This window comes from Bos indicus x Bos taurus, chromosome 12 (genome assembly GCF_003369695.1).
Source record: "Bos indicus x Bos taurus breed Angus x Brahman F1 hybrid chromosome 12, Bos_hybrid_MaternalHap_v2.0, whole genome shotgun sequence".
NCBI classification, from domain to species: domain Eukaryota; kingdom Metazoa; phylum Chordata; class Mammalia; order Artiodactyla; family Bovidae; genus Bos; species Bos indicus x Bos taurus.
In genome coordinates, this window is record NC_040087.1 from 24,905,738 (window position 1) to 24,928,592 (window position 22,855).

At 40.5% G+C, this 22,855-nt stretch overlaps 1 protein-coding gene across 6 annotated transcripts in view; it reads left to right on the forward strand.

Moving 5' to 3' along the window:
- Positions 1 to 12,740: 12,740 nt before the first annotated feature.
- SPART (spartin) overlaps positions 12,741 to 22,855 on the forward strand; it is a 31,887-nt gene continuing 21,772 nt past the window's right edge. For 3 of the 6 annotated variants that reach the window (XM_027557413.1, XM_027557416.1, XM_027557417.1), the window contains exons 1-2: positions 13,085 to 13,248; positions 22,026 to 22,837. In XM_027557413.1, coding sequence (XP_027413214.1) covers positions 22,028 to 22,837 — 810 coding nt within the window. In that variant the 5' untranslated portion in view covers positions 13,085 to 13,248; positions 22,026 to 22,027. Of the gene's footprint in view, positions 12,919 to 13,028; positions 13,249 to 22,025; positions 22,838 to 22,855 lie in introns of those variants that run through there. The other 3 variants (XM_027557419.1, XM_027557415.1, XM_027557418.1) reach the window with 3 other exon arrangements.

Consider the following 22,855-nt stretch of genomic DNA (forward strand, 5'->3'; position numbering starts at 1 on the left):
AACAAAATAATTCTGAAAACAATCTTTGGGAATCTTGGCTTTGTCAGGTACTTGCTGTGTGGTTTAGAATGTATAAACCTTCTGAGCTTCCATTTCTTCATCTGACAATTGCCTTCTTATTCCTGGTTCATAGAAGGTGAAATAAAATGAAGTAGGTAAAATGGCCAGTAGAGGACCTTCCACAGGGTTGGTCTACACAAAAAAGATATTTATTACTATAGCCCCAAATTTGTTTTTTCAAAAAATTTAATAGAAACTGTTTTTATCTGAGTTAATCAAATTCCAAAAACTCTTAAATTACTCTGATGGAGTAATTTATAGACTCTGAGAGCAGGCTTAATATATATACACAGTTTCCTATGGACTGGTTTAAACATGATTTTGTTAGTATTTTAATTTCTGTTACTTTAGAATTGCCTAAGAAGCACCCTGCTGTTACAATTAAGTCTTGTGACTAAATAAAGATCAGTGATGCTTAGTTATGCTGTGAGCTGATAACCCAAGGACTTGTCTATATGCAAATTAAACTAAAGAAATGTTTTGGATGGCAGAACTGGCTCTTTTAAAAGAAATAAGAATCCTCAAGATCACCCTCTATCCAGAATATGATTTTTTAAAAGCCAATAACTTTGTTGTTGGTAATAATAAGTGTTCCAGACAAACTGGGACTGTAGGAAAAGAAAATAATCCAAATTTATTGGATTTCTTATCTTCACATATTAATTATGACACCAAGTCATTGCAGATGTATTATAGGAAGATGAATATTGTTTAAAGTTTGCATTACTTTAGGAAAAGAAACTTTATTTTTAAAGCAACATCACCAGTTAGAAATCCAAACATGCAAAAAAGACTAAGAAACACAGTCTGTTCAGGAAATAAATATGATTGAACAATAAAGAAAGAATTTCTGGATAGAATTGTTTGAAGTTTTAAATTGTAAAGTGTAATCCTTAGTGTATTTTTACAAAATTTCATAAAATAGCAGACTTTATTTTCCCCCATGAATAGCATCTTTTCTTCTGAACTCTCTGTGAACTGATGCATTCAAATCTGTGTCCAGTATTGTGTCATCTGCTGTAACATCAGTTCTGGGGACAATCAGGCTAGGATGGATCTGCCCCAAGTAATGAAAGTGCTGAGGATGGAATTTCTGGACCTAGATCTTTCCATTCAAATCGCCTGAATATTGCCAGAAAAGACTTAGCTGTTCTATAAGGGGAATCCCCCCAAGACAATCAAGGATGTCCAATAATGAATTCCTGGTGTTCAGTGGATTTTAGTAGCAACTCATTGCACAGTTTTCTTTCAAAAAAAAAAACAAAACATAATTAAGATTTATACAATTTTCACAGAAGAGTAGGATACAAATTCTATTCAAGTGCCAAAGACTATAAACTAGGAGGCACTGGAACATAACCAGGGACATAAAACAAGGTACAAAAATTGCATGGCCTAAAGGTACTAAAGTCAGAGTCTATTCTCTTAACACTGTGGAATTATGTTAGAAATCAATATCAAAATGTATTTGAAAACAACTCACATATTCTCGAGTGCAATGTGACATTTACCAAGAGAGATCTTTGACTTAGTCATTGAAAGTCTTAATAAAGTTAGAAGACTGAAAAAACACAGAGGGGGTGATTGCAGAGAAGAAAATATTTAAATGAGAAAATTAATATGAAAGATAACTTAAAAACTCCAGGCATTTGGAAATTAAATGTCCACTTTTAAATGATGAGTGTATTTATGAAGCCATAATAAGGAAAATTAGAACAGTATAGAAATGTATAATAACAGTATAAAAATGAAAAGAGAATTTACCGGAATTTGTTGCATGCTGCTCAATGCAACTAAATACAATGCAGAATCTTGAATAAGATATGAAAACAAATAATAGACACTAGCATGACATTTTGTGAAATTTAAACAAAACTCTGTACTTTAGTTAATAACACTGTATCACATGTTAATTTCATGTTCTTTTTTTTTTTTTTAACAATTGTATTTATATTCTCAGAACTGAATTAGAAGTTTTAAGCCTCATTCAAAATTTTTTTTGAAAATCGCTAAGATGATAATCTTTCTAGACTTTTAGCAGTAATACTAGATGCCAGAATACATGGAACTATGTCGGTTTTGAGTCATCACACATTTTTCTTCCCAACTTCCCCACAGGTAATATACTCAAGAGGGAGAAGGGGCTAACATATAACTAGCCAACCAGCACTAAAGATACCCTCTTCCCTTTATGCTTGTCATCCCTAATTACACAGAACTTGGAAAACCTTTACACATGTACATGGAGTACTTAAATATAACCACCATTTTTGCTATAGAGAAAAAGAAACAACTTCACTGTTTTATCAAGGGGTTTTCTCACATTCCACTCACAAGTTTCTCCTACAGAAAGACAAGCAGTGTTTAAATAGAAGTTTAGACTTCGTATGTATCCTTGATGGTCTTAGACTGAAGGGCACTGACATTTCCTTTGAGCCTCCATCTCCACCTCTTGTAGAAAATCTGACGATCTCATCCACATGTCCAGACATTCCCAAGGCATTCACAGTCTACAGGACACTTCTGTTTCTGAGATTATGCCTTCCCTAGTTTAGTTCTGTTCAGCATCAACTGTATATTTGTCTTGTTCTGGACAATGTAAGCAAGATGGATATTGAAATTTTAGAGAAATTTCCCAAAATTTTTAGTTCAAATTAAACAAAAACAAAGCACAATGCATTTCGTTTCTTTCTTTCTTTCTTTTCTTTTTTGGCAAACTACACTAAGGATTCAGGAAATTTAGGTTTCTTAATCACAAATCAAAACAGAATCAAATGCAATATGAGGTAAATTTTTTTCTTTTGAGGTTTTTTGTCAGTCTACTGGCTTGCTTGCCTTCTTCTCTCTTCTGAGTGTGCACTGCTTCTCATTTTTCATTCCACCTGCTGCCAATCTCTGCTCATTTCTAATCTGTAACAGTATTACAAAATGCTATGCATATTCTTTCATTTATTTCTCTCTTATTTGCCTGTGTCTTTAGGCACTCATGTGTACTTGCTCAGTAGCTTCAGTCATGTCTGACTTTTTGCGACCCTATGGACCCTAGATAGGCCACCAGGCTCCTCTGTCCATGGAATTCTCCAGGCAAGAATACTGGAGGAGGTTGCCATGCCATCCCATGGACTACAGCACTCCAGGCTTCCCTGTCCTTCATCATCTCCCAGAATTTGCTCAAACTCATGTCCACTGAGTCAGTGATGCCATCCAACCGTCTCATCCTCTGTTGTCCCCTTCTCCTCCTGCCTTCGGTCTTCCCCAGAATTGGGGTCTTTTCCAATGAGTCAGCTCTTTGCATCAAGTGGCCAAAGTATTGGAGCTTCAACTTCAACATCAATCCTTCCAATGAATATTCAGGACTGATTTCCTTTAGGACTGACTGGTTGGATCTCCTTCCTGTCCAAGGGACTCTCAAGAGTCTTCTCCAGCACCATAGTTCGAAGGCATCGGTTCTTTGAGTTTTTCCAAGATATCAATTCTTCGGCGCTCAACGTTCTTTATAGTCCAACTCTCAACATCCATACATGACTACTGGAAAAACCATAGCTTTGACTATATGGACCTTTGAGGGTAAAGCAATATCTCTGCTTTTTAACAGAGACGTATTAATACATATGCTGCTGCTGTTGCTGTAAGTCGCTTCAGTTGTGTCCGACTCTGTGCAACCCCATAGACGGCAGCTCACCAGGCTCCCCCGTCCCTGGGATTCTCCAGGCAAGAACACTGGAGTGGGTTGCCATTTCCTTCTCCAATGCATGAAAGTGAAAAGTGAAAGGGAAGTCGCTCAGCCGTGTCCGACTCTTCATGACCCCATGGACTGCAGCCTACCAGGCTCCTCTGTCCAAAAATTTTCCACTTGAGAGTACCAGAGTGGCGTGCCATCGCCTTCTCCAATTTATACATATAAATATATAGAAAATAAGGTACTTTACTGAGCATGTCATTAACCTCTTTATAATATAAAGAGTATCAACTTGATCAGAACAAAGCCAAATCAGGTTAGTAAGAAATGTTAAAAGAATTGCTTTCCGTAGTTTAATTAATAGGTTCTTTTTAAAAGATATTTATGTATTTGCTAAAGAAACCAACTAAAGATCCTCTAGAGAAGGAAATGGCAACCCACTCCAGTAATCTTGCCTGGAAAATTCCATGGATAGAGGAGCCTGGTGGGCTACAGTCCGTGATGTGGCAGAGTTGGACATGACTGAGCACACACCCATGCAGGAATCCTTTCATGTCTGATGACTGGAATCATTTGAAATAGATTTGCTTCTAGCCCTATATATTTCAAACGTTGTTTCTCTTCCATCAGTCTTTTGATGCTGTGTACTGTAGGACACATTCATAGAGCAATATGACCCTTAGCTGGCATCTTTATGTTAAATGGCAACAGATAAGCCAGCAGAATAGGAATTTCCCTGGAAGTCAGTGCTACAACAGGATGGCTAGCAATAACACAATCACACACAGAAGCAACTATAAACATATCTCATAATTAAATGCACAACATTGGCGGTGCTAAAGCCTTTGATTGTGTGGATCACAACAAAGTGTGGAAAATTCTTAAAGAGATGGGAATACCAGACTACTTTAACTGCCTCCTGTGAAACCTGTATGCAGATCAAGAAGCAACAATTAGAACCAGACATGAAACAACAGACTGGTTCCAAATTGGAAAGGAATATGTCAAGGCTGTATATTTTCACCCTGCTTATTTAACTTCTATGCAGAGTACATCATGAGAAACGCTGGGCTGGATGAAGCACAAGCTGGAATCAAGATTGCCGGGAGAAATAGCAATAACCTCAGATATGCAGATAACACCACCCTTATGGCAGAAAACAAAGAGGAACTAAAGAGCCTCTTGATGAAAGTGAAAGAGGAGAGTGAAAAAGTTGGCTTAAAGCTCAACATTCAGAAAACTAAGATCATGGCATCTGGTCCCATCACTTCATGAAAGATAGATGGGGAAACAGTGGCTGACTTTATTTTTCTGGGCTCCAAAATCACTGCAGATGGTGACTGCAGCCATGAAATTAAAAGACGCTTACTCCTTGGAAGGAAAGTTATGGCCAACCTAGACAGCATATTCAAAAGCAGAGACATTACTTTGCCAACAAAGGTCTGTCTAGTCAAAGGTATGTTTTTTCCAGTGGTCATGTATGGATGTGAGAATTGGACCATAAAAAAGTAGAGCACCGAAGAATTGGTGCTTTTGAACTGTGGTGTTGGAGAAGACTCTTGAGAGTCCCTTGGACTGCAAGATCAAACCAGTCCATCCTAAAGGAAATCAGTCCTGAATATTCATTAGAAGGACTGATGCTGGAGCTGAAACTCCAATACTTTGGCCACCTGATGGGAAGAACCAATTCATTAGAAAAGACCCTGATGCTGGGAAAGATTGAAGGCAGGAGGAGAAGGGGACAGCAGAGGATAAAATGGTTGGATGGCATCAACGACTCAATGGACATGAGTTTGAGCAAGCTCTGGGAGATGATGAAGGACAGGGAAGCCTAGAGTGCTGCACTCCATGGGGTCGCAGAGTTGGACACGACTGAGGGACTGAACAACAACAACAACCAACTCCACTTCTCCTTGAAAGTGAAAGTATAAGTTGCTCAGTTGTGTCCGACTCTTTGAGACCCCTTTGACTGTAGCCCACCAGTCCATGGAATTCTCCAGGCAAGAGTACTGGAGTAGATAGCTATTCCCTTCTCCAGGGACCCATGGATAAAACCCAGGTCTCCTGAATTGTGGGTAGATTCTGAGCTACCAGGGAAGCCTAGATCTCAAACGCGCTGCAGTCATGTAAACACCAAGGACAGGAAGGGAAGTCAAGTGTAAAGAGTCAGTGGTCTTAACTGATTGTGACTAAACTCTTTTTTCTTTCTGCAAATTTTAGTAAAACATACAGGTAAGCACATTTTAAGGGCTACCTTGGAAGAAGCCTGTGCAAATAGCCTGTGCAAATAAAGGACCTTAACAGTTAACCAAATAGCCCACATTATGGTGATAACTTAAAATAGAGTGGTAATGTTTAAAGGGCTACAAAATTAATCAAGTTATACAGGATAAAACACAGAGAGGAAAACTTAAATATGAGTTTAGTTTTTGTGGATTTTCAGTAAGGCAATTAAAACCCGCCTTATTGAGAGTGTCAATTCTGCCTTAACAGCATAAGGCACTCTGCAGACCACTCCCCCAAAAGATCTGAAATCAGAAGAACACAGAGAGTTGGTGGTATTTAAATCAAGAGTCACTCCCTCCTTCCTTCTACCCTCCCACCCCCTCCTCTCACACTTCCCAGACCTAGGAGTGCTTCCCACGCCACTGCTAGGTGTGGCTCCCACTCCCCACACCTGGCAGTGGGGGGCTGTCTGTCTAGGAGGGTCGGGGCACCAGCGATCCTCCTGCCCCAGTTACCTGGTGCTGAAGCGGAGTTCTGAGTGAGTGTAGCAGTGACGTGGGGGTTCCCTCCTTGTGCCCAGCCACCACTAGAGGTATTCAGGCACTCCCTTGAATGTGGCATTACTAAGGATACTGGGACCTCAGTGTTACCAGATGGTCTGTGTTAATAAAGGCTTTTTGGTGTTCGTCCCAGAAATTGAGGAGGTAAATAACATTATAACTTCGTGACAGATATTTTGGCTGTCAAGTGATTTTCAGTTTTTTAATTTAAAAAATGGAATAAGGATCCACTGGAGTAAAATACAAATTTGCATGATGTATCATAGTGATATGCAGCATAAGATTTGATAGTTTAAAGAATTGAATGACGATGCTATTATAAAATTCCTTCTGTTAATTTTATTTTGTTTATGCAAGCAGTTTCTCAAGCTTTACATTTTTAAATGTTAAAAGTGGATAGAACCGATGCTAAATCCTGTCCCATTCTAAAAATAAATGATCAGATCAGATCAGTCGCTCAGTCGTGTCCAATTCTTTGCGACCCCATGAATCGCAGCATGCCAGGCCTCGCTGTCCATCACCAACTCCCGGAGTTCACTCAAACTCATGTCCATCGAGTCGGTGATGCCATCCAGCCATCTCATCCTCTGTCGTCCCCTTCTCCTCCTGCCCCCAATCCCTCCCAGTATCAGAGTCTTTTCCAATGAGTCAACTCTGCGCATGAGGTGGCCAAAGTATTGGAGTTTCAGCTTTAGCATCATTCCTTCCAAAGAAATCCCAGGGCTGATCTCCTTCAGAATGGACTGGTTGGATCTCCTTGCAGTCCAAGGGACTCTCAAGAGTCTTCTCCAACACCACAGTTCAAAAGCATCAATTCTTCAGCACTCAGCCTTCTTCACAGTCCAACTCTCACATCCATACATGACCACAGGAAAAACCATAGCCTTGACTAGATGAACCTTTGTTGGCAAAGTAATGTCTCTGCTTTTCAATATGCTATCTAGGTTGGTCATAACTTTCCTTCCAAGGAGTAAGTGTCTTTTAATTTCATGGCTGTAGTCACCATCTGTAGTGATTTTGGAGCCCAGAAAAATAAAGTCTGACACTGTTTCCACTGTTTCCCCATCTATTTCCCATGAAGTGGTGGGACCGGATGCCATGATCTTCGTTTTCTGAATGTTGAGCTTTAAGCCAACTTTTCCACTCTCCACTTTCACTTTCATCAAGAGGCTTTTTAGTTCCTCTTCACTTTCTGCCATAAGGGTGGTGTCATCTGCATATCTGAGGTTATTGATATTTCTCCCAGCAATCTTGATTCCAGCTTGTGTTTTTTCCAGCCCAGCATTTCTCATGATGTACTCTGCATATAAGTTAAATAAACAGGGTGACAATATACAGCCTTGAAGAACTCCTTTTCCTATTTGGAACCAGTCTGTTGTTCCATGTCCAGTTCTAACTGTTGCTTCCTGACCTGCATACAGAGTTCTCAAGAGGCAGGTCAGGTGGTCTGGTATTCCCATCTCTTTCAGAATTTTCCACAGTTTATTGTGATCCACACAGTCAAAGGATTTGGCATAGTCAATAAAGCAGAAATAGACGTTTTTCTGGAACTCTCTTGCTTTTTCGATGATCCAGCGGATGTTGGCAATTTGATCTCTGGTTCCTCTGCCTTTTCTAAAACCAGCTTGAACATCAGGAAGTTCATGGTTCACATATTGCTGAAGCCTGGCTTGGAGAATTTTGAGCATTACTTTACTAGTGTGTGAGATGAGTGCAATTGTGCGGTAGTTTGAGCATTCTCTGGCATTGCCTTTCTTTGGGATTGGAATGAAAACCGACCTTTTCCAGTCCTGTGGCCACTGCTGAGTTTTCCAAATTTGCTGGCATATTGAGTGCAGCACTTCCACAGCATCATCTTTCAGGATTTGAAATAGCTCAACTGGAATTCCATCACCTCCACTAGCTTTGTTCGTAGTGATGCTTTCTAAGGCCCACTTGACTTCACATTCCAGGATGTCTGGCTCTAGGTCAGTGATCACACCATCGTGATTATATGGGTCATGAAGATCTTTTTTGTACAGTTCTTCTGTGAATTCTTGCCATCTCTTCTTAATATCTTCTGCTTCTGTTATGTCCATACCATTTCTGTCCTTTATCGAGCTCATCTTTGCATGAAATGTTCCTTTGGTATCTCTCATTTTCTTGAAGAGATCCCTAGTCTTTCCCATTCTATTGTTTTCCTCTATTTCTTTGCATTGATCACTGAGGAAGGCTTTCTTATCTCTTCTTGCTATTCTTTGGAACTCTGCATTCAGATGTTTATATCTTTCCTTTTCTCCTTTGCTTTTCACTTCTCTTCTTTTCACAGCTATTTGTAAGGCCTCCCCAGACAGCCATTTTGCTTTTTTGCATTTCTTTTCTATGGGAATGGTCTTGATCCCTGTCTTCTGTACAATGTCACGAACCTCATTCCATAGTTCATCAGGCACTCTATCTATCAGATCTAGGCCCTTAAATCTATTTCTCACTTCCACTATATAATCATAAGGGATTTGATTTAGGTCATACCTGAATGGTCTAGTGGTTTTCCCTACTTTCTTCAATTTAAGTCTGAATTTGGCAATAAGGAGTTCATGATCTGAGCCACAGTCAACTCCTGGTCTTGTTTTTGCTGACTGTATAGAGCTTCTCCATCTTTGGCTGCAAAGAATATAATCAATCTGATTTTGGTGTTGACCATCTGGTGATGTCCATGATAGTCATCCACAAATATATGAATCAATTGAAGAAGTCTCTATCACCTTATCAGGGTATATTTCCAGTAAATATATACTCTTTGTTCAATAAATGTTTATCCAAATGTATAATACATATAATATAAATAATAGTCAATCAAGGAGTTGTTATTTTTTTTCTGGCTGCACCCTGCAGCTTGTGGAATCTTAGTTTCCCAACCAGGGACTGAACCCAAGGCCTCAGCAGTGAGAATGTGGAGTCCTAACCACTGGATCACCAGGAAATTCCCCAGTAGATATTTTTAAACTGTTTAAATATAATTTAAATATCATAAAATTCACTCATTTTAAATATGCAATTCAAGTGAATTTCATTGTACTTACAGAGCTGTACAACCATCATCACAATCTAATTTTAGAACATCTTCATCATCCTAAAGGAAAAACCTCCTGTCCATTTACAGTCAATTCCATTACCAAGCCCAGCTCTCGGTAACCAATAATCTACTTTCTGCCTCTTTATATTTGCCTTTCAAAGAAAAATCATTGAAAAAGAAATTTATGTTCATGTCTGGCTTCTTTCACTGAGTATAATGTTTTTGAGGGTCATCCATGTTGTGGAAACTTTGGGAATAGAATATTTCATTGTAGTGATATACTGCATTTTCAAAGATCAGTTCATCGGCTGATTGACATTTGGGTTGTTTTCACTTTTTGGCTGTTTTAAATAAGGTTGCTATGAACATTTCTGTCAAGTCCTCTTGTGCACTTTGTATGTGTGTACAAGTATTTATATTATTGTTTGTATTATATGTAAACTATTTCCAGAACTAGACAGAATTCAACATCCTATTTCAATATTAATATTTATAGATGTGAAAACTGAGAAACTCTAGCCACCTAAACACACTATTAATAAATATATAGGTGTAGAAAGAGTTTTATAACAGCAGCATCTCCCAATATTTTGAACCAAGTAAAATGAAAACATATGTCTATAGAATTTCACCTATAAGAGGAGTTTCTAGGTCATATAGTAATGGTAAGTCTATGTATAACCTTTTAAGAAACAAACTTTTTCAAAAAATGACTGCATCATTTTACATTGCTACTAGTAATGCATGAAGTTTGAATTTGTCCACATTTTTGTACGACACTAGTTAGTGTCTTTTTATTACAACCATTCTAGTGAGTAAGTAACGGCATCTCGTTATGTTTTTGACTTGCATTTCCTGAAAGACTAATGACATTGAGAATCTTTTCATGGACATTTGTATATCTTCGGAGAAATACCTATTCAAATCTTCTGCCCACTTAAAATTTTATTACTTAGCTTGTTGATTATTAGGTTATAACTAACCTAATAACTTTCATATGTTTGAAATACAAGTAAAATATGATGATTCAAAAATATATTCTCAGTCTGTATGTTGTACTTTTGATTTCTTGATGGTGTTTTTTGAAGAGCAAATTGTTGTCATTTTGATGACATACAATTTACCTTTTTTTTTTTTTTCTTTTTATTGCTTATATTTTGGGGATAACCAGAATAAATATCAGGGTAAATTTTCATCAAGTGATATGGAAACATGAAAGTGAAAGAAAGTGAAGTAACTCAGTCGTATCCAACTCTTTGTGACCCCGTGGACTATAGCCCGCCAGGCTCTTCTGTCCATGGGATTCTCCAGGCAAGAATACTGGAGTGGGTTGCCATTCCCTTCTCCAGGGGATCTTCCCAACCCAGGGATCGAACCCAAGTCTCCTGCATTGCAGGCAGATGCTTTATCCTCTGAGCCACCAGGGAAGCCCCGTGGAAACATGAGTTTAGGGCAAAAAGGAATGGGTATTTCCCTAGTGGTTCAGTGGCTAACTCTCTGTGCTCCCAAATCAGGGGGCACAGGTTTGATCCCTGGTCAGGGAACTAGATCCCACATGCCACAACAAAAGATCCTGTCTGAGATCTACAGGATCTACAACTAAGACTTGGTGCAGCTAAATAAATAAATAAAAAGAAGAAAAGGAATGGGGTAACATTTTCTTCTATTAAAGAAATGCTTGTCAATATAGTTTTAAAAATTGATGATGATATAAAACTATCTGGTATTTAGGCTCTACTGGCTACAATTAAAAGTTATGTATCTCTTATTTTAGAATGTCAAGTTACTAGAAAACAATTTGTATCCTTTACAACTCTTTAAGTGAGATGAAAATTTTTGATGCTCAATCAAAAATGAGGGAGAAGGTACATAGTCACAGTTTCTCATAATTCTTTTTAAGGTGTATAAGAGAAAAATCATTTAAAACCACTGTATTAATGTATACCACCCCCACCCCCCATAGGTTTTTCTCTTTGGGATGGATGGCTGTTATCTTTTTGAGATTTCAGAGAACTATTAATACCAAATGGAACTACCAAATTTTAAACTCAAAAGCCTCCCCCAATAGTCATCCAATATTTCCCATCATTAATTTTGACTGAAGGAAAGTGAAAGTCGCTCAGTGGTGTCCAATTCTTTGGGATCCCATGGACTATACAGTCCATGGAATTCTCCAGGCCAGAATACTGGAGTGGGTAGCCTTTCTCGTCTCCAGGGGATCTTCCCAACCCAGGGATCGAACCCAGGTCTCCCGCATTGCGGGCAGATTCTTTACCAGCTGAGCCACAAGGGAAGCCCAAGTTTGAACGGAGTAACAATTCATCTGGAATTAAGTCACTGCCATTCTCAAACAAGTCACTTAGCTAGTCTTAAGAGCTCAGGGCACTATATATAGACTTTAATGCAAGTCTATTCAAGACTGTAAAATCTGCCATCTGCAGACTGAAGAAAAACATACAATCTAAAAGTTTCAAGATTAAGTTTTATACCAGGCTCTTACTAAAGGCTATTGCCCTGGAGACAGCCTCTTAGATAATTTTGAAAAACTGCTCTGAAGAATCAGGGAGAAAGAAACCAGAATATGTAGTTTTGTGGAGTGTTTTCCCCTTAAGGGGAAAAAACGTGGAACTTCAAAAGATTACTGCTAATCACAAAGAACAGATTAAAGTTCATGATCTTAGTCCCTTTCTCTATATCAGAAGATGCAAGAGTCTGGGTTCATCTTTAGATAGGCATCTTCACTATCTAGGACCAGTAACCAAAGCACAGACCCGCTGTTGTGTTTTTCTCCATCCTAAACTCGCCTCGGGGCTCATGTGAGGGGGCAGGGGCGGCTGCACTGGCTTGATCCTTGCAGAACTGGAAAATCAAGCAACATTCCCTGTCCACGCACCGAAACTATCTTATTAACTTTAAAGAACATTTAAAGAAGCCTATGTTTACTTTGATATTCCTTTTGACTTTCCATAATCATAAATGGAATCAGCACATTTGCTATTTAACCTTAGCAGTCAGGAACTTAATTTTTTTTTTTTTTTTTTTTTACCGTGCTGTTTCTACAAACTTTTAGCACACACGGCTCCCCCTAACCATCAAGCCTCAACGCCCACCGCTCTGGACCACTCCCTCCCGCGGCCTGGGGTCCGCAAGAGAGTAAGAGACTGCGCAAGCGCTGGACCGTCGACGTGGCCGGGAGACCCTAGTTGGGGAGTCCGCGCTGAGTCGCTGGCTCAAGTGGTTCTTCCCTGGCCTTCGGCCCTTTATTTTTTACTCCCTCTAGAGTTTTATGGTGACTCAGACATTCCAAGTGGACTGACTTCGCCGCAGAGGCCATTTAGAAGGTCTGAGCGGACAAAACTGAGGCTGGGAGGGCGGGGGACGAGTCCGCGACGGAGCGGGCCCGCGTGGGCGTCACGTGAGGGCCGAGCTGCGGGGGCCGAGCGCTCGGGTCACGCGGGAGCCGCGCTGGCGGGCGGGGCGGCGCGGGCGCGTGACGTGGCGCATTCCGCAGCGCGCGCCTCCTCAGGCTTTGTCAGCCGCGGCGTGCGGGGCTCCGGGACCCGCGGGTCAGTCCGCGGGGAGCTCTGGGGGCCGGCGGCGGCGGCGGCACCGCGTCTGAGGGAGCGGACTCTGCGGTGCGGCCGAAGGACCGGGCGGTCTGGCAGGCACAGGTGGGGCGGCGGCCAGAGGGAGGGAAGGAGTCGCCCCGGCGCGGAGCCCCCCACCCAAGGCGGGCGGGTGGCGTCGGCTCCCCGGGCCGGCTGCGCGCTGGCCGGGCGGGAAGGGCCGAGAAGGCCTCGGGCCCCCATCCAGGTCTCAGGGGTGGAACTTTCGTGGAAGGGAGCGGTTTCGGGAGGGATTCATTTGAGAAGTTCTTAGTTAACCCTCACCTCGTGTATCTGCGGAACCTTCGAGCTCGCTACGCCCCCTCCCTGTTTACTGTTGGGTTGGAGGGCGCCGCCTGGCCCCCTCGGGTGGCGGTCTTCCCGAAGCATCTGTGGACCATTCTGGCCTCGCCACCCCCGCTGTTTACCGATTTTTCACCCTCACCCGGCGCTTACAGCTTAGAGAAAGTTCCGAAACCTTTCTTTACAGAAAGTCAGCCACATGGGGGTGGGTAGCTCACGATTTTACTCCTTCGAAAACAGTTGTTCGTGTTTTGGGGGGGCGGGGGGGGGCACTGCGCACTGCAGAAGATTCCTCCGACTTAATTTCTCTGCCTGGAGAAAGTTGCTTTTGGAATGCGCAGTTCCGTGACACGGCATTATTGCGTTACTGTAGGGTTGGCCCAGTTCGCCACTCTCTTTATTGTAAATGAATTGCTTTACTCTGTCTCTTGAGGATGCTCGAGATTTGCTTTATTGTATTGTAATTTAATGAGCTTGTCTTCACTGTTGTTGCCTCTGAAATGCGTGGCCTCAAAATGTTTAGAAATTCAACTATTTTCTTTGAAATTTCCGAACGCAAAAGTAATATGAGAAGGCCCCCCTGCCTTTATAAGTGGAAGTACTTTTTGTTTCGCTCTCTTTTACATTAGCAGACTTAAGTTGGTGACTTTATGTGAAACGTATTTGGAATAAGAAGCTCTTCTCTCCTGCGCTGTCTCTTACCTGTGAGGCTTTGTGAAATGTCACTGTATATAGTTCCTCTAGCAAACCAAAATAGGGTGAGTTGCTACAGAGGCAGTTACAGATAGATATTTGGGAAAAGTTCCTGCTCCTTTTGTTTGTTTGCTTGGTTTTATTTTGTAAAAGGCCTTCTAGGGAGATGAATGCTGCTGCTGCTGCTGCTGCTAAGTCGCTTCAGTCGTGTCCGACTCTGTGCAACCCCAGAGACGGCAGCCCACCAGGCTCCCCCGTCCCTGGGATTTTCCAGGCAAGAACGCTGGAGTGGGTTGCCATTTCCTTCTCCAATGCGTGAAAGTGAAAAGTGAAAGGGAAGTCGCTCAGTCGTGTCCGACTCTTCGCAACACCATGGACGGCAGCCCACGAGGCTCCTCCATCCATGGGATTTTCCAGGCAAGAGTACTGGAGTGGGGTGCCATTGACTTCTCCGGGGAGATGAATGGTTATATTATTAAAGACTTCTTGTGATATTGATTGTTAGCATGATTGTTACTACTTTTAGTGTTTATGCTGCTGCTGCTAAGTCGCTTCAGTCGTGTCCGACTCTGTGCGACCCGATAGACGGCAGCCCATCAGGCTCCCCAGTCCCTGGGATTCTCCAGGCAAGAACACTGGAGTGGGTTGCCATTTCCTTCTCCAGTGCATGAAAGTGAAAAGTGAAAGGGAAGTCGCTCAGTCGTGTCCGACTCTTCACAACACCATGGACGGCAGCCCACCAGGCTCCTCCATCCATGGGATTTTCCAGACAAGAGTACTGGAGTGGGGTGCCATTGCTTTCTCCCAAGTGTTTATGAGATTGAACTAATAAATAAAGACAAAGTGTTTGGTCCAGAATTGAACTTCTTTGCTCCTAGTGTGTTTTTTAAAGTGCGCTTGTGCTTGCGTGCGCGCGCACGCGCGCACACACACACACACACACACACTGTTACATGAAATAAATGCATTTTACTTTTATTAGAACATTTAAAAAATAGGTTAAATGCGCCATTGGTATCTGGAGCCAGGTTTTGATTTGTGATTGAAGATGAATGTAGTGGTGTAGGTATTGTTTTATTTGATACTTCAGATTGACGTTGCAAAGTCTTCTGTTTTCAACTTTAAAAATTAAAGTGGGAAGTCATGTAATAATAGTTTTTATCTTTTCAAGACACTTGATAAGCACTTGACTATGGTTAGGAGTAGGATAGACTTCTTTGTTTTTAAGTCACCATCGTATAGTCCTTTTTTCTGTGAAATGCATCTTCTCAGAGAGTACTGAGAAAAAGCAAATCCCGTAAAAACCACAAAATAAAAATGTAATATTTTAGTAGAAAGTTTCTTCTTTCTGTGATATATATATATATATATATACACACACATATTTCCCTCTTCAAAGTGAAGACGACAACAAGGAAGGCTCTTCAGCAGCAGCTGACCCATGGAACCACCCCCCCCCCCACACACACACACACAAATGGACGTGTGCGCACACACCTGTCTTCCCTGTGAATAGCCCCCACCCCCTTCCTCCAGTGACCCATTTAGGAAATCTTTCAGCTCATTATGTGAAATAAGTTTTTAAATAAAGACGTTTGCAAGGTAATACTGCTTCTACCTAGGGTTTCTTTATCGTGCATGCTTTCTGTCTTCAAATGCTATCTACCCTTTAAGACTTAAGCCTGAAGTCTAAGTAACTGAAACACTTCAGTTACCCTTCACACCTCCTTCTCTCTGCTCACTACTTGTTCATGTAGCGGGAGGTTTAACTTTGGAGTTAGGTCATTTTCTTGACAAATACTATTGAGCCTGACTCTTTGAATCTATCTTTTCCATTTACCACCTCATTGACTAGTTCTTGAGCAAGCTGCTGAGTATTTGTTAAACATTTTCTAAGTTAGAACAACCCTCCAAGGATATGAGGAGTAAATGGAGCATATAACAGTGCCGAGCATATCCAGAGAGCTTAATAAAAGGTAGTAAATTACGGTGCTTCTAAGTGTCACAGACCATGTGTGTCTCATGTTTGCAATATAATATCATAGTGAGTAGATTTAGAACTGTGTTTTTAATTTACTTGTGAACCCCCAAAATAATTTGTGTAAAACAATTCCACTTGCATAGGTTTAAGTTGGTTTATAATGTTTTGCATTATACTCTCAGGTGGTTGGAAAGGATGCAGTATCCCACGTAGCATAGATACATTTTAATATAAAATTGGTTCATCACTCTTAACTGTATCTCATGGGGTATAATATTGCACTTTTATATACATCATCAGTTTTTAAAATATATGCTATTTTACATGGTTCCTTTTTCTTGAAATTGTACTTTGATTTTATCCATTTCTACTTTTACTCACTCCTGAGTATTCTTTTAATGTAATTTATTTATATTCAAAAGCTTTTTCTTTAATAAAAATACTTGTGTAAGTTGAAACTAAGTTTTAAAATTTTTCTTTGACTATAGCTCTAGGAGTTTCTTTTCTTCTGGATTGAATTATTACAAGTAGTAATAGAACAGCATAATACCCGATGGATTTTGATAAAGGATAATTCAATATAAAAATGGAATTTTAGTGGAAATTTATATCTTAAGGAGATGAATAGTTGGAGTCATGCCTAAAATTGAAATCAACACCTGTGACTTTTGGGCTGTTTGATTCTACCATGAATTCTGCCTTTCCATGCTGGGAAATACACCATAGTAAAAATAGAAATGGGAGTGTGGTATATTTGGTAAAGTTTTGCAAACTGGGAAGATTGTGAAAGGAGCTTGAAATAGGAAAAGCAATAGCATGATAGCTAAACTGCAGGTCTGTTGCCCATAGGTCAGTTTTAGTGAGGAGGGATCTGAAAGCCTTTTTCTTAAAATTGTATATGTTGTTGTTACATGTTCCTTGACAAATCTTCATGTTCCCCTGGGTACACAGTCCCTCATTTAAAGACCATTTGAACTGTGGTTGTCAACAGGGGATGATTTTGCAGCCAGGGTACGTTTGGCAATGCCTGGAGATTTAAAAACAATTTTACTTATTTATTTTTTAAATGTTTGGCTGTGCAGGGTCCTTGTTGCTTTGCGGGCTCTTCTCTAGTTCCTGTTGTGACTTCTCTTGTTGCAGAACATGGGCTCTAGGGCACTTGGGCTTCAGTAGTTGCGGTTCCCAGGCTCTAGAGCATAGGCTCAGTTGCTTCGCCTCAAGTGGGATCTTCCCAGATCAGGGATCAAACCTGTGTCTCTTGCGTTGGCAGGCAGATTCTTTACCATGGAGCCACCATGGAGACATTTTTGATCATCATGTGGTGGGTAGAGGTGGTCGCTGCTTCTGGCACCTAGTAGATAGAGATCAGAGTGGGGATAAACATCCTCCAGTGATCAGGACCGGAGAAGGCAATGGCACCCCACTCCAGTACTCTTGCCTGGAAAATCCCATGGATGGAGGAGCCTGGTGGGCTCCTTAGCGTCCATGGGGTCGCTTAGGGTTGGACACGACTGAGCGACTTCCCTTTCACTTTTCACTTTCATGCATTGGAGAAGGAAATGGCAACCCACTTCAGTGTTCTTGCCTGGAGAATCCCAGGGACGGGGGAGCCTGGTGGGCTGCCGTCTCTGGGGTCGCACAGAGTCAGACACGACTGAAGTGACTTAGCAGTGATCAGGACAATCTCCCATAACAAAGAATTTTCCAGCCCAAAATGTGAATCAAACTGAGATTGAGAAACCCTGATTTAGAGGATTCAGGAATCATACTATCTAATTCTGTAATCTAAGGCAATGGGTCAGTAAACTCTTTTTAGTAGATGGTAAGATGTTTTAGGCTTGTGGGCCACATAAATCTCTGTTGCATATCCTTGTTTTTATAACCTTTTAAAAATACGAAAGTAATTCTTAGCTCCAAGGTCTTTCAGAAACATGTGATCTAAAGCAGTTATGGCCTTCAAACCTCATTTTTCTTCCTTCTGCAAAGTACTGGTAACAGTAACAATGTCTCAAGAGTTGTTTGTAAGGACTGAATGAAATGAATATCTAGCTTGGTCTCCAGCACACATTAAAAGCTCTGTAAATGGTGTCCTTGGTAGTCGTGGTGTCCTGTGTGAGTGAAAGTCGCTCAGTCCTGTCTGACTCTTGGCAACCCCATGGACTACAGTCCATGGAATTCTCCAGGCAGGAATACTGGAGTGGGTAACCTTCCCTTCTCCAGGGGATCTTCCCAACCCAGGGATTGAACCCAGGTCTCCTGCATTGCAGGCAGATTCTTTACCAGCTGAGCCCAAGGGAAGCCCAAGAATACTGGAGTGGGTAGCCTGTCCCTTCTCCAAGGGATCTTCCCGACCCAGGAATCAAACTGGGGTCTCCTGCATTGCAGGTGGATTTTTTTTTTTTTTAACCAGTTGAGCTATCAAGGAAGAACACGTGGTATCCTATAGCACAGAGCAAAAAATTCCAAGTCACAGTGTTGTTCAAGACCCTGTTCAAGTAAGTCATTTGAACAAACTTAGAAAGAGTGCTGGTTAAATTCCTGGGTCAGCTCGCCATAGCCTGTGTAACCTCTGCTGTCTTGCTTTCTGAACTCTGAGCCTGCTTGTATCTTAAGGAGGGTGGAATGCAGAATTTCTGTCCCATGATGTCTGAGGAAAGAAAGCATTCTACTGGCATTCTGTTCTAAAGACAGATTCCAGTGTGGGGTTGTCAGTTTTCATAGGGGATTCAAGGTGGGACAAGTAAGATCTCTGATGATAGTCGATTTTATGTGATGTTTTCTAAATTGGGGACAGATATATATAAATGTACACACACACACACACTCTCTCTCAACTACCGTGAAGTCCCTGTATGTGACTGACCAGTGGTTTATTTTTCAGGTTAGAAAGTATGGTTAGGCTAGTTTGGTGATGCCTTTATAGTGCAGATGGTTGCTAAAAGAGCCTTAAGTCCTTTAAATTATCCTATCATTATAATTTTTACTGAGATCATAGGAAAATAAAACCACAGTGTCTGTAGTAGGCACATCTGGGTATTGAGGGCTTGAAATGAAGGTAGTTGAAATTGAGATATGCCTCAAGCGTAAAATACACACTAGGTTTTGAAGACTTAATGCCAAAAATAAGGAAAACTATCTCAATAATTTTTATATTGGGTACATGGTGAAATAATATTTCGGATGTTTTTGGGTAAATAAAACGCTATCACTGAAGTTTTTTACTTTTTAAATGTGGCTATTAGAAAATTTTAAATTACATATGTAGTTAACATTTATAATTCTGTTAGACAGTGCTGCTTTAAAGCTTTAGTTTAATTTTTAAAAATTAATAATTGTTTTTATCCTGCACATATAAAGAATTAAATATTTTTATAAGGCTTGCAGTGAAAATCAGAGATCCCACCACCCTGGTCTCATCCCTTACTCCCAAAGCTTGTATCCGTTTTCTTACCACTTCTGGTCTTTCTGTCTGAATCTATAATAAATAGGATGCTTATATTGTTACTTTATTTTTCAGTGTTAGGCATTGTCCATTAACTTTCTAGTAGGAAAGATGAAATTTTAGGTCTCCCATGCTGTACCACAGGCACATAAACTTTCTATCCATTCATCTTCCCATCTTCTCAAGATGGTTGTATTATAATTCGGCTTGTATCAGGATTCATTATTTATATTATTATGATATTAATCAAAATTGAAACATGCAGTACATTGATTACTTTTCTTTCTAGCTCAGCATCTTGTTTTCCTTGGAGTTAATAATTGTCTTGATTTTTATTTCCTTAGTTTACCATGTACTTATTGCTGATTAAACCCTGAGTCCTCCCACAGTTAATATAGATCTCTTCTGAAAACTTAAGAACACATTAGGTATTTTCTTTTATGCTCTTTTGAATTAAAGCACCCAGTCTTCTTTCCAGGCTGGAGAGAAATAGTGTTCTTGGGCTGGTTAGGAGAGATCTGAGGGTCTACTTTGTAAATTAGCTTTGACTCCATCCCTTATTCAGTCCTTACTCTCTCTCCCAAAGGAGGACTGAATCTCATCAGTTCCTGTGCCTTTGGAGGTTCTACCATGAAATATATGTGGGACTGCTTCTCTGGTTTCCTGATTGACAGTGTAGGCCTCCATTTTCTCACATCTGTTTTCTGAGTTGCGGTATCTGCCGCCTCTTTCAGAAACGAAGCACTGTTGACTCCCTCCGCCCTCCCTTTTTGTGAGTTTCGGCTCCATTATTTGTTTTATTAATGGATATAATAAGGTGAGATATAGTGCATTAATCTTAAGTTTACAGATTTTTAATATATGCCTACACCCATGTAATCACCACTCAGATCCAGATAGGGAGCATTTCCGTATGCTGTAAGGTCGTCCTCTTGTGTCCCTTTCAAGTCTATACCAGCACCTGTAATCATTGTTTTTGTTTCTGTCATCAAAGACTAGTTTTGCCTGTTCCTCAAAATCATACAGGATAGTAGTCTCAGTATGAAATCTTTTGTGTGTAGCTTCTTTTGTCCAAAGACTTGGTGAGTCATCAGCATTGCGGGCATCAATTTAAAAAAAAAATCCTGTGTATTACTGCATAATATAAACATGCCACTGTTTATCCCTTCTCCTGTGGGTGGGCATTTGGATTGTTTCGAGATTTTGGCTTTTATGAGTAAAGCTGCTCTGAATATTATTGTACATATTTTTGGTGTGTATATTCATTCATTTCTCTTGGTTATATACCTCTAAGTGGAATTGCTGGATCATAAAGTGGGTGAATGGACCTTAGATAGAAATGCCAGACTTCCATAGTGGCTGTACCATTTTTCACTCACACCAGCCAAGTATACGACAGTTCCAGTTTCCATCTTCTCTAACATTTGCCAGTATTCAATTTTAGCCACCTGATAAGTATATATAGTTGACCTTGAACAATGGGATTAGAGGTGCCAATCACCACATAGTTAAAAATCTCTGTATTACTGTCTCTGCCTCAGACATAAAGGAATTGATAAATAACAAGGACAGAAAACTGAAACACTTTGGATTGAATCAGGATACAGACCCTCTTTCTTTTGATTCCACATGTTGTGATGACTCTAATCAAACATAAACTTTTCCCCACACTTAATTAAAGAGCCATAAAATGAAAATACAGTACTGTATTTATTGAAAATAATCTATGTATAGGTGGATCCATACTGTTCAAGGGTCAGCTGTAGTCAGCTGGGTTTTAGTTTCATTTCCATGAAGGAATCATGTGTTGAATGCCTTTTCACATGGCCATTTGTGAAGTATCCATTCATGCCTCTTTCTCATTGAAAGGAATGGTTATGCCTTTTAAATAATCTTGTGAGTCACTTTAATGGAGTTTGGGGAGAGAAGAGGGCTAACTGCATGTGAGAAACCTGCCACCTTTAAATGAAAGTAAGGTAACTTTAAAGCTTCATTCAGATACATTCCTCCCCCTCATTTCTGTCCTCTCCAGTATGTGATTCAACTTCATTTTTAATTAGCTGCTGTAATCCAGAAGTATAATGAGTTGTAGAATGAGACTCTTTTGTTCCAACCTAAAAGATATAGGAAACTTTTCTTTCTTATAAGAAACTGGAACAAGAAAATTATTCAGTAGCTATATTCTGTCTTATTCTCTTACATCTTTAATTAAAAAGATAGGAGCAAGAGCAATATTTATCCATTCAACAAATACATATTGAGTATTTCCTGTATGTCACATCTAAATAGGCTTAGGAAATACATCAGTGAACAAAGACAAGCAAGGCTCCAGTCCTGAAGTATATTCAGGTGGGAGGAATTGATACTAAATAAGTAAACAAATATCTAAATAAGGTAATTAAAAATATATTTCCTGTTTTGCAGAAATGGAACAAGGACCCCAAGATGGAGAACCTATTGAAATTAAGATCATCAAGGAAGCATACAAGAAAGCCTTTGTATTTGTTAATAAAGGACTGAATACAGATGAATTAGGTCAAAAGGAAGAAGCAAAGAACTACTATAAGCAAGGAATAGGACACCTGCTTAGAGGAATCAGCATTTCATCAACAGATCCTGAGTACACAGGTCCTGAGTGGGAGTCTGCCAGGCAGATGCAACAGAAAATGAAAGAAACGCTACAGAATGTACGTACCAGGTTGGAAATTCTAGAGAAGGGTCTTGCCACTTCTCTACGGAATGATCTTCAGGAGGTGCCCAAGTTGTATCCAGAATTTCCACCTAAAGACATGTCTGAAAAGTCACCAGAGCCTCAGAGCCTTAGTTCACTTCCTCAGCACAGTGAAGTAAATGGCAGCACTTCAACTGCAAGTGCAGAATCAAGTAGTACACCTACTACTTTGTCCTTGCCGTGTCAGAGTCATCCGTCCGAAGCACCTCCTGCTTACACTCCCCAGGCTGCTGAGGGTCACTACACTGTATCCTATGGAACAGAATCTGGGGAGTTCTCGTCAGTTGGGGAGAACTTCTATAGGAATCACTCTCAGCCACCTCCTCTTGAGACCTTAGGGCTGGATGCAGATGAGTTGATTTTGATACCAAACGGAGTACAAATTTTCTTTGTAAATCCCGCAGGGGAGGTTAGTGCACCTTCATATCCTGGGTACCTTCGAATCGTGAGGTTCTTGGATAATTCTCTTGATACCTTTCTAAATCGTCCTCCTGGATTTCTCCAGGTAAGCCAAAGAAAGAGG